Source organism: Bison bison, unplaced genomic scaffold (assembly GCF_000754665.1).
Source record: "Bison bison bison isolate TAMUID 2011002044 unplaced genomic scaffold, Bison_UMD1.0 scf7180017864327, whole genome shotgun sequence".
NCBI classification, from domain to species: domain Eukaryota; kingdom Metazoa; phylum Chordata; class Mammalia; order Artiodactyla; family Bovidae; genus Bison; species Bison bison.
Window position 1 is genome coordinate 5,379,472 of NW_011494899.1, and position 12,673 is coordinate 5,392,144.

General features: G+C 41.5%; 1 protein-coding gene across 1 annotated transcript in view; it reads left to right on the forward strand.

The window, feature by feature from the left end:
* The window catches only part of GLT8D2 (glycosyltransferase 8 domain containing 2), a 42,423-nt gene extending 30,123 nt beyond the window's left edge, over positions 1-12,300 (forward strand). The window contains exons 5-10 of the mRNA XM_010853417.1: positions 2,324-2,441; positions 3,881-3,965; positions 4,553-4,665; positions 7,212-7,378; positions 8,375-8,487; positions 11,869-12,300. Of these exons, the coding sequence (XP_010851719.1) occupies positions 2,324-2,441; positions 3,881-3,965; positions 4,553-4,665; positions 7,212-7,378; positions 8,375-8,487; positions 11,869-12,041 (769 nt within the window). The 3' untranslated portion in view covers positions 12,042-12,300. The remainder of the gene's footprint in view (positions 1-2,323; positions 2,442-3,880; positions 3,966-4,552; positions 4,666-7,211; positions 7,379-8,374; positions 8,488-11,868) is intronic.
* The last annotated feature ends 373 nt before the right edge of the window (positions 12,301-12,673 follow it).

Sequence of the window (12,673 nt, forward strand, 5' to 3'; positions counted from 1 at the left end):
AGTCTTTTAATTTCATGGCTGCAATCACCATCTGCAGTGATTTTGGAGCCCCCCCCAAAAATAAAGTCTGACACTGTTTCCACTGTTTTCCCATCTATTTCCCATGAAGTGATGGCACATTGTTAACAGCTCTTTAATTATCTGTGGGTATGAAAACCAGGCTTCCCAGGTGGCTCAGCGGGTATAGAATCACTTGCAATGCAGGAGAGATTCGACTGAAACGCTGCAATGCAGTAGGTTTGATCCCTGAGTCAGGAAGATCCCCTGGAGGAGGACATGGCAACCCATTCCAGTATTCTTGCTTGGAGAATCCCATGGATGGAGGAGCCTGGCAGGCTACAATCCATGGGGTCATTAAGAGTTGGACACGACTGAAGTGACTGAGCACAAGCATGCACACGTGAAAACCAGATAACCAAACCCCAAACCAGATCACCAAATTCTTCTTATCACTTACTGTTGCAGATTGTTCACTTAGCCTGTTGTTGACAGCTCTTTAATTATCTGTAGGTATGAATACCAGATAACCAAACCAGAAGGCTGGCATGTGTAATAGGAGTGAGGGTTTGTACTTGAACCAGAGGAAGGCGGGAACTGCAGGGCTTCATGACGTTTAAGCAGGGGCTGTTTCTCAGCTCTTGGTTGTCATCTCCACCACCCCATTTTAAAATGTTTGGAAATTTCTTTTTTTTGCCATATAACACACAAACAGAGAATTGTATAAACCCCACGTACAGCTTAATGATCATCTTTGTGGGATCCTTTGGTAAACACGCCCCTATAACACCAATGCTTGGCATGACCATTCTGATGGTGTTCAGGGATATTGAATTGTGGTTTTAACTTGAGGTTCCTTGATTTCTAGTAAGGTTGAGCCCTTTTTTCCCACGTGTTTCCTTACCATTTCGATGTACATGTTCAAGTGTCTGGCCTATTTTTCTGTTGGTTGTCTCTTTTTTTCTTGTTTATATGATTTTTTCCTCCCTAGCTTTATTGAGATATATTTGATATTTAACATTGTATAAATGACTGCTTTTTATGTTTCAAAATTTTCAGGTCTAAATTTTGTTTGGAAGAGTGAATCCTTCTGTCGATTTTTAAAAAGAATTTTATTTATTTATTTAGTTGTGGCTGTGCTGGGCCTTCATTGCTTTGTGTGGACTTTTCTCCAGTTGCGGGGAGTGGAAACGACTCTTTGTTGCAGTGCATGGGCTTCTCATTGCAGTGTCTTCTCTTATTGTGGAACATGGGCTCGGCTCGCACAGGCTTCAGTAGCTGCGGCACACGGGCTCAGTAGTTGCAGTTCCTTGGCTCTAGAGCACTGGCTCTGTAGTTGTGGCACACGGGCTTAGATGCTCTTCGGCATGTGGGATCTTCCTGGACCAGGGATCGAACCTGTGTCTCCTGCCTTGGCAGGTGGATTCTTTTACCACCGAGCCACTAGGGAAACCCCTCTTGTTGATTTTTAATCAGCAAAAATGTTACCATGTGTGGTTTTAAAATGTGTGGCCCACATGAAAAATAAAATTGGAAATTTAATTTTGAAATCATTTCTATGAAGAATCGTGTTACAAATTGGATAAACGATAGGCAGAATTTCTGTAAGACCGAGCACACATAAGCGGAGAGGGTGGAGAAGAGGAGATGAAGGTGGCGAGGAAAGACAGATGAGTGAAAGGTAAAGGTAAATTTAGGTCATCCTTGGAGTCCAAACAGCAGAGTAAACACGATCCAGTCAAAGGATGCCCTGCCTCCTTACAGGGCTCTTACCCCATGGCAAAGAGAACACCAACAACTACAGATGCTGCTTTATAAGAAAGGAGGAACACTGGGACTTCTCTGGTGGTCCAGTGGCTAAGAATTGGCCTTCCAATGCAGAGGACGTGGGTTTGATCCCTGGCTGGGGAACTAAAATCCCACATGCTGTTGAGCAACCAAACCTGCGTGCTGCAACCAAGACCCAAGGCAGTCTAAATAAATAAATAGTTTTTTGTTTTGTTTTTTAAAAGAAGGAACGCTTATTGTTCTTCCAGTTTCCTGCAGAGATATTATAAGGCTCTGGGGAGATATTTGGTTATTACTATTTTGCTTCATTTCCTTTGCAAAAGGAGTTATGTGAATGAAAAAAAAAAAAAAGATTCAAAACTGAACCAGATGGGGGAAAAAATCAGAAGGATTTATAGACTAGAATTGGCTAAGGCTACACACGCTGCATTTTTAATTTTCTAAGGAGGCAAGACATTGACTCCAAGGCAATAGGTGTGTTGAGGCAAGGTCGGAGGTGTGCGCTAGATGTTGTTCTTTGTTTTTGTTATCTCTTTAGGAAATGGATCGAACATTCTAAACTGAGAGAAATAAACTTTAAAATTGTGGAATTCAACCCTGTGGTCCTTAAAGGAAAGATCAGACCGGACTCCTCAAGGCCTGAGCTGCTCCAGCCTGTGAGTAGGGATTACACATGTAGGGGATGGTTCTTGGTGAGATGCTTATTCAGGGTAGAGGGCCAGCCACTGGGGTGCACATGAAATGTTTCTGAAGCCTCGCAGTGTTAGATCTCCACCAAACTCTGCTTTGACCATTTATAAAGCATCTGTTGCAGAAAGGATGTAAGATGGTTTACATAATGAAGCTACATTATGAAGTTTACATAATGAAGCTATGAAAGAAGAAATGAAGCATAAGAAAATGTAGCATCCTTTTATATGTGTAAATATACCTAAGGGGTGGTTGGGGTGCCAAGTAGTGAGACCAGAAAAATATATTCCCCACCCATTGGCAGTGGTGTGTACTGTGACTGGACATTACATTTAGCTCAGAGTATCCTAGCAACTAAGGGAAAACTGTAACAAGATTGGGTATTTACTTCACAGTATTGACTAATATTTTCAGGCAACACCAACTTTTCCCCTGGCACTAGCAATCTTAAAGTGTTTCACTGCAAGAGTTCTTACAAGAAGGACACTTTCCTGAATAAAAAGTGGTGTTTTGATGGCAGGTTTACAGAAAATTCAGCTTCCTTCTATGTATGATTATTCTTTAAATACATCCTTGAAAATTTACTAAATTCTAAGTCTTCTAATGATACGATCTTTTCCAAATTCCAGATATTTATTATCAAGAGTGCTCACTGAGTTCGCATTTTGCATTATACATTATTATAGCTTCCCACATGATGCTAGTGGTAAAGAATCTGCTTGCCAGTGCAGGAGATGCAAGAGTCCTGAGTTCGATCCCTGGGTCAGGAAGATCCCCTGGAGGAAGAAATGGCAACCCACTCCAGTATTCTTGACTGGAGAATCCTATGGACAGAGGAGCCTGGCAGGCTATGGTCCACAGAGTTGCAAAGAGTTGGACACAACTAAGTAACTGAGCACAGTACATTAAAATATTAAGACACCCATCCTCAGCCCATGCATCTCTGGCTTTTCTCTGGTTCAAGGAGCTAAGACATTGAGCCTGTGTGTGTGATGTGATGATGTGAGGGATGATGCATGTGTGTGTGTGTGTTTAAGGCTGTTTCAGTTGACCAGTGTCAAATTACTGAGTATAGAGAAAGGCTGGCAATTTGTGGCCAGAAAGGTTAATATACTCTGTGACTTCCACTGTAGCAGTTCACAGCGATGAAAATAGTGACAGTCTCAGCAGTGGGGGCGGAGGTTGGATCTAGAAGAACCTCTGATGGATGCTGATTTCAGTCCCAGGGCCCCAAGTAAACTGGGCACTAGGAAGCTCAGGCAGGCCTCTCTGCAGTCTCTGTTTTATTCTGCTCCAAACCTAGAGCTGAGCCATGGTCACGGTCAAAGCTGACCCATGAGCACCCCTATTATACACTGGAACTTCTGTCTCTTCCTCACCATTACTTCTTTTCTTGTTTTAACAGCTGAACTTTGTTCGATTTTATCTCCCTCTGCTTATCCACCAACACGAGAAAGTCATCTATTTGGATGATGATGTAATCGTCCAAGGTATACTCGCCGATGCCAAGAATACTCAGAAAAGGAGCAGCTGATAAGTAGAATGCCCATCTCTGTTCAATTTTGAAATATCTAGTGGCTCAGTGATTTTCATGGCTCATTAAATTTGGTGGTATTATAAAAAATCAGAGAATATTTTGAAAACAAAGGTTGATATTCACTTTCTGGGACAATCGACTTTCTGAGAGCCACTCCCTGTCAAAGTCTGTAATAGGTACCCTGCAACCCTGAAACACAGAGGGATAAAGCCTCACTGATGATGTTACTAGAAGCAAGCTAAACTGTAGTGTTAAATGCTGTCTTCTCTCTTTCCCACATGCGAAATAAGATGAGCATTGGTCAAGTGCCTACAAAGCCACAGAAATAAAGAAATCTGACCAATGCAGATCGGAGCTCATTATCAAGTGGCTTTTCATATGATATGAGCTATTCTTTTCAAGCAAAATGCCAAACCACTTGAAACCACAGATTACATACTTTTCCTCCACAGTAAAATCGGGGATTGTTTATGCTCTAAGCTCTATCTAGTCCTGGAATGAGTGCTATACTATTGTAACTCCTGGTGTTTGTTAATTCAGGGGACATACAAGAGCTGTATGATACCACCTTGGCCCTGGGCCACGCAGCAGCTTTCTCCGACGACTGCGATCTGCCCTCCTCCCAGGACATACACAGACTCGTGGGGCTGCAGGTGGGCACCCGTCTTGGGAATCCTACTTTCACTTCTTCTCCTCGTAGCATCTCAGAGCAAGTGTCATTGTTACCTTCGAGAAGCCGGCCAGTCGGGCAGGACTGATGGGCAGCACACAGCCAGGAGTCTGGGTTGCCCATTCACATCCCAGTTCTGCTCCCAGTGACTCTGGGTCAAGTTACTTAACTTCTGCAAGTCCTTTCCTTATCTGGAACATGGCAACCATAGCACCTACTTGGTCGTGTTTGTGGGTTGTGATGAAATAACATGATGTCAAAGTGTCCACTAAATGCTCCAGAAATGATGGTTGTTACTTAAGTCACTTGTAACCACACTCTGTGTCAGAGACTGGTGTTTTCTCTAAAAGATACTCACTGGAACTTTGGTTCTGTTTTCAGAGTTTTGACTGTCTCTCCCCCCATCCCCTTTCAGTAGAGGAAAAATATTGACTTTGTTCCAAGGTAAAGAGTTCCTTACCCTTGTAGAAATGAAGGAAGTCAAACCCAGACGTAACACTGAAATCAAAAGAATGGCTTTAAAATACAAGATGCTATTACAAATTGAATGCTGTTCTTCAAAAAAAAAAAAAATCCAGGAAATAATGACATATGTGTGACATTAAAGTGTGACACATTTTAAGGGCTAGGCCCTGGACCCAGACCTGCCTGTCAAAATCTTGGCTCCATCACTCAGTAGTTTTGTGACCTTGGGCAAGTTACTTAACCAGTCGTTTTCTCCCTCATTTGTCAAAAGTGGTAATAATAGAACTTGCTGGTAGGGTTACTGGGAGAGTTAACTTAGTTAATACATGTAAGTTATTGCATGCAACTAATGAACTAGTGTGTGAAGTTCTTAGAACAGTGTCTGCACGTAGGAAAGTGCTCAGATAGTTCCATTATGTCCAGGTCTTTTGAGCATCCCATGAGGCAGATTATGGCAGCCTCTGTGGGTGAAATAGTGTGTTTTGCCTCATGTTACATTCACTCAACAACCAGTTATGGAGTGCTTGCTATGTGCCTGACACTGATTTAGGTGCTAGTAACACGGAGAAGGCAATGGCAACCCACTCCAGTACTCTTGCCTGGAAAATCCCATGGACGGAGGAGCCTGGTAGGCTGCAGTCCATGGGGTCGCGAAGAGTCAGACACGACTGAGAGACTTCACTTTCACTTTTCATTTTCATGCATTGGAGAAGGAAATGGCAACCCACTCCAGTGTTCTTGCCTGGAGAATCCCAGGGACGGGGGAGCCTGGTGGGCTGCCGTCTATGGGGTCGCACAGAGTCGGACACAACTGAAGTGACTTAGCAGCAACACAGTAATAAAACTAAAATTTGTGCCTTTGTGTAGCTTCCATTCTAGTGGGAAGAGATGGTCAGCAAACAAGTAAAATATTGAACAGAGAATAAGTAAGAGGAGGTGGGGTTGAAATTTAAGCTGGGTGATCAGGGAAGTCTTTGTGGAGACCGTGTTTCTGAGCCTACACCTGAAAGACTTGAGGCAACTATCTTCACAGATATTTAGGGGAAGCCATTCCAGGAGAGGTAACAGCAAATGTGCAAGCAGGGGAGTATTTGGTATATTTGGCAGAGGGGTCACATGGGAGGGTAATAGAAGATGGAGAGGTAATGGGGACAAGGGCAGATGGTGGAAGGCATGGCAGGCATTTTAGGGAGTTTGGGATCTACTCTGAATGAGAGGGGAAGCCACTGGATGGGCTTTGAGCAGAGAAGTAACACTGAGACAGAGCAGGTTGAGAAAGGTGGAAGCAGGACACAGGTTGGGAGGATCTGGCAGAAATCCAGTGAGTGGTAATGATGGTCTGGACCAGGAAGGTAGTAGAGACGGTAAGAAGTGGTTGGCTTCTAGGGAATCCCCTGGCAGTGCAGTGGTTAGGACTCCTCGCTCTCACTGCTAAGGGCCCGGGTTTGATCCCTGGTGAGGGAACTAAGATCCCACAAGCCACATGGCAATATCCCACAAGCCATATGGTGCGGCCAAAAAAAAGAAAAAAGTTGTTGGCTTCTGAATATATTTTGGAAGATGGGACCACAGGGTTGCTGAGATCTATATGGAAAGTGAGTGAGGAGGAGGAGTCTAGGATGACCTTGTGACCCTAAGTTTTCTAACTGGAAGGATGGAGCGGCCACCAAGGTAGGGCAGGTTGTAGCAGAGCAGGTTTGGGATAGGACTGGGATCAGTTTGGGGCTCTAAGGAGACCTGCCTTACTAAGCAACCAGACAGACGAATTGAGTTGGCAGATATAGTGGAGCTGGAAACCCAGAGAGGTCCCGGATGTCTGCCTGGAGAGATTTAGAGCCAGATGACGCTGTTGAGGGAGTTTGTGCTGGAGAGATGAGCAGATGCCAGTAGGGGCACCCAGCTTTTAGAGGTTGGAGAACCAAGAGAAAACTGGGAAAGCACTGGAGGAAGTGGCCAGTGCCCAGGAGGAAGCCCAGGTACTGCCTAATGGTTTCAAGAAAGTGGTTATTTTCCAGAAACAAAAGATTCCTTGGTCAAAAGCATGTGTATCCTTTTCCTTTATAGAACACATATATGGGCTATCTGGACTACCGGAAGAAGACGATAAAAGACCTTGGCATCAGCCCCAGCACTTGCTCTTTCAATCCTGGTGTGATTGTTGCCAACATGACAGAATGGAAGCACCAGCGGATCACTAAACAGTTGGAGAAATGGATGCAAAAAAATGTGGAGTATGTGTGGGCCTCTATCATTTTTTCCATGCTCAGGAACAACATTATTCCATTAATTTTCTATGCATAGCTCAGGGGTTAGAAATCTGAGGTTAGGTTTTCTTACAGAGGCACTGTTGAGAAAAAAAGGGATCAGTGGATGAAAAAGCTATTCTCAAGTGATATGTCAGAGGCAGTGAGATCCTGTGCAATCCCTTATTAATATAAACATTTTCTAATGTTGTTAAATAATGTGATTTTAAATCTTCTCCCAGAATGCCAGTGAACCTTTTCAACTACAAATCATTTATCTTAGTAGAGCTTCTCCTTACACAGATTTAAGAATTATTTTATAAAGTCAACTTTGTAAAGGTTGAATATATTAAATCATTTTTCATTATCAAAATTTTGAGATAATAAAAATAACACAACCACTGTTATCATGGCAGTGTATGTCCTGTCCATCTTTTAAATCTGGATACTTTTAATATTATCATAACCTTGAATTTGTGAGTAAAGTCATTCTAAATAATGTAGGATCAGAATTTGGGATCTTCAATGTTTGCTATAAAAAAGCCTGAGAAGTAAAATGGCAAAATACTGACATTCTGTGAATCAAGGTAAAGCATATAGGAGTTCATGGTATTCTTACAATTTTGGGTAGGTTTAACAACTTTCAAAATAAAAAGTTGGAGAAAAATCAAAGCCCATAGGCTTATTATACAGTGAGGGATTGTCTTGTGCATGCTGAGTTGTTAAGTCATGTCTCTTTGCAACCCCAGTGGTCTGTAGCCCACCAGGTTGCTCTGTCCATGAGATTTCCCAGGGAAGAATACTGGAGTGGGTTGCCCTTTCCTTCTCCAAGGGATCTTCCTGACCCAGGGGTTGAACTCATGTCTCCTTTTTGGCAGGCGGATTCTTTACCACTGTGCCAAACCTTTTAAACTAATTAGATTCTACTTCATCTGAGTCTGTGGGACTCCAGGCCAACTGTTGCTTTTCTATTCTGTTTCTTAGGGAAAATCTCTACAGCAGCTCGCTGGGAGGAGGGGTAGCCACCTCCCCAATGCTGATTGTGTTTCATGGGAAATACTCCACCATCAACCCCCTATGGCACATAAGGCACCTGGGTAAGTATTTTAGAACACCAGGCACATTTTATAGATGAAGTGAGGATCAAGGTGAGGCGAGTGTGATATTATACCAGCTTCCTCAATTCAAATCCTCCAGGTGACCTGAGATCTCACCTGGGACACATTATTTAACCTTCACTGCTCAGATTCTGCAACTGCAGCTGATAAAAAATGACCTGAGAGATGTTTCTAGGAAAAGCGCTTCAGGAAAAGCAACTGGAATCATGCTTAGCATATAGTATGTGCTCAATAAACACGAACTTTTGTTGAGATACAATGTTCACTGGCAGAACTTTTCCACATACCTTTATTGCTCTCTTGCAGTAACCTATAGTGGACAGAACCAAATGAATTAGCATAATAGTTGATGAATTTAGATAGCTGGCAATTTATCTTTTTTTTGGCTGTGCTGGGTGTTTGTTGCAGGGCACGGGCGTTCTCTAGTTGTGGCGTGTGGGCCTCTCATTTGCATGGCTTACCTTGTTGCAGAGCATGAACTCTAGAGCACAGACTCAGTAATTGCAGTTAGTGGGTTTAGTTATTACCATGAGGCATGTGGGATCGTAGTTTCCTGACCAGGGATCAAACCTGTGACCCTTGCATTGCCAGGCAGATTCTTAACCACTGGACCACAAGGCAAGTTCTGTAATTTATCTTTTAGGAAAAAACTGCTTGCTGACTGTATACTATGTGAGTCCCTCAAGTCTTTTATTCACTCTTCACTACAGGAGCACAGGCTCTAGGGTATGGACTGGAATCCCAACTTTGCTATTATCTAAGACCTTAGGCAAGTTACTCAAGCCCTCTGTGCCTTAGTTTCTTCATGTGTAAATGGAAGCTAATATAACCTTATTAAGTTTTTACAAGGATTAAATTACCTAATATGTGTAAACTGCTTAGAACAGAGCCTGACACAGAAGACATTCACATTCTTTCAAATGTATGGCCGCACCCATTTGCCAAACCCACTGGGCCAGACCTGTTTAGAAATTAAGAAAGGTTCTGAAATTTTAAAAGGTAATGTGCATATACTTACATTATGCAATACACTGAAGGGGTTCTAGATGTTGCTGCCAAAAAAGTTATTAAAAAGCCTTTCGCTTTCAAACATTAGGGGATTGATTAGTTTAGAATTGGAGACAATGGATTGTGGGCACACACTGCCAAGCCCTGGGCTAGGCTCTGGGGGTTGATGTGAACATCACTTCTCTCAGAACAATCCTGCAAGATGGCGTGTCTCCTACTGTCCCTTGTAAAAGGGAGGTCACACAGAACTGTGGAAACTGCATGACTGTCTCCTCTTTATGATGCTGCATAAATAGTTCCTGTCTCCTCACTAGTATCACCCCTGATTTTCCTGAACATCTGTATGCACAGAAGAGTGATACGGGGACATTGAGGACACTAATATTTCATTTGATTTGCTTTATAATGCTGGGCTCACTGTTAGGTCAAGTGGTGATGAGTGTGGAAAAAATCCCATCAAAGTAGAATAGCTATAAAATATGTGTAGGAACAGTGATGTGGAGCTTAGACTGGGCTAGAGAAGTTAATGATCTTGGAAAAGAGACTCAGAATTACATTTTACAAACTACCTAATTTACTGACAAGCAGGAAGGGACAGAACCTTCTAAGGGAGAGGAGTCATCTTTTCTTATAGAACAGAGCCTGCATCTGTGCTGAAGGTTTTGGAATTGGGGGTGGTCTGCAAAGTAAAGCTACACAGAAATCATTTGAAAAATGATTTCATTTTAGAATGTTTTAGAGCAGTAAGCAGTATTAACATTAGTGGCTATTAAGTTTGGGTCTAAACAGTTAAGGCTTAAGGTTTTACAAATTTATGAAACTTAGTGAAAAGCAAAGCTGCAAGTCCCTACAGAGTCCTTCAGTTGTGGGGCTGAGACTTGCTCTTCCGCTTCCTGGAGATGACCCCATGTGAAGTCTCCACTCTCCAAATGAGCATTTCCTGTGTAGATTCTGCTACATGATAATTATTCCAATGATGCTACTATAGCCCGAACACCTAGCTCCTCTTCTGCAACTTCCTACACAACTATGTTTATGAATAACAGAAGAAAGGTTTAGGGTTTTTCCCCCCTTACATCATACGTTAAAGCTATAATATTCTAGCTATTCATCCTCTCTTGCCTCAATGGACTTTTAGTTGTTTGAAAATATCACATTCCCTTTCATAGAAAGAAAATGTAACACAACAGAGGATATTTTTTAAAAATTTACATTCACAAGATCTTACTATACTTCTGGAAGATACACTCTAAAAATATCCTGCCACAATAACAATATCAGGGTTATGCATAGTCTCTAAGCAGTTACTTATGAAGGGAAAAATATTCAAATAGAGACAGTTGTTTGATAAAAGCAGATCTTATTCTCAGGCACATTTTATAGGATAAAAATGAGACTGCTTAAAAGAAAATGCTGCCATATTAATGACAGAAATGCAGAGAAAGAACTCCTGTGAACTCTGGGCAGGAGGGAAATGATGTAAATTCTTTGGGGGATAATTTGACAATCCCTCATCAAAATTTAAAAGACACAGACCCTTCAATCTAACAATTCCATCTACAAGATTTTATCCTACAGATACATCTGTATAGACATGCATAGAAGGCTGTTTACTGTAGCAATCTTTGTAACAACTTAGCAATCTTTGTAACAACTTTTGCCTGTGAAGGGACACAGCCTAAATGTCCTCAATAAGGAACTCAGTAAATAATCATATCCATTCTATGCAATTATTAAAAATGATTCAGTGACTTCACATGTGCTGCTGTGGAAAGTTTTCCAAGATAGTAATTTTCAAAACGCAAGGTACAGTCCTATGGAAATCTAATAACAATGTATGAGATAGAAAATTTTAAATATATTTGTATAGGATATATACACATAGAAATCTATTAAATTATTAATGACATCATTCAAGATGCTATTTTTTCTGTACTTGATAAAATATTCTCAGAGAAATGTTAATATGTCTCACTATAATTATGTATTTTTTTCTTTTCCCTTATATTTCTTCTGATTTTTGCTTTATGTATCTTTGTTGTTAGGTGTCTAATGGCTTATGAAGTCTATTTTCTTTGTGAATTGTACCTTTTATCATAAAAATATTCATCTTTGAAAAAAAAGGCAAGGTACAAAAATACACACACAGGTATACAGGTAGAACATTACTGGAAGAATTTCACGAGAAACTCTTTTAACAGTTGTTTCTTTGAAAATCAGGGTTGGGGTAAATTCTTCATTGTATACCCATCAATTTATCCCATTTTTTTTTTTTTTAACAATGAACTTGTCTTCAATTTTTAATATAAAATTTTACTTTTCTAACGAATCTATTATTGTCCCCTAATCAAGGCTGGAATCCAGATACCAGATATTCAGAGCATTTTCTGCAGGAGGCAAAACTACTCCACTGGAATGGAAGACATAAACCGTGGGACTTCCCGAGTGTCCACAATGACTTATGGGAGAGCTGGTTTGTTCCTGACCCGGCAGGGATATTTAAACTCCACCACCCCAACAGCTGATATAACTTGACATTTAAAATATTTCCTGTACAAATATGTGGAACTGTCCATTTGTAGCCTATTATACCATTGTTCTTTGTGAACAGAACCTGATACAAATGATCCACAAAAACAAAAAACCCTACTGTGTACAAATAGTACCTTGAACCCTATAGGTATTGATTTAGTTCTTTAAATATAAGTGACAATTATAGAAGATTATGTGAGTGAAATATATTATTGCAAAGAAATAAACCCAGCTGCTGCTGCTGCTAAGTCACTTCAGTCGTGTCCGACTCTGTGCGACCCCAGAGATGGCAGCCCACCAGGCTCCCCCCGCCCTGGAACTCTCCAGGCAAGAACACTGGAGTGGGTTGCCATTTCCTTCTCCAATGCAGGAAAGTGAAAAGTGAAAGTGAAGTCGCTCAGTTGTGTCTGACCCTCAGCAACCCCATGGCCTGCAGCCTACCAGGCTCCTCCGTCCATGGGATTTTCCAGGCAAGAGTACTGGAGTGGGGTGCCATTGCCTTCTCCGAAACCCAGCTAGGTTTCAGCAATTTGCTTATTAACTCTGAATGAAAATTACAGCCATAAATTTAAAAAATTTCTAAATGTATTTTTTACATGTAGGTATTTTTTTAATGAGTTGCCAA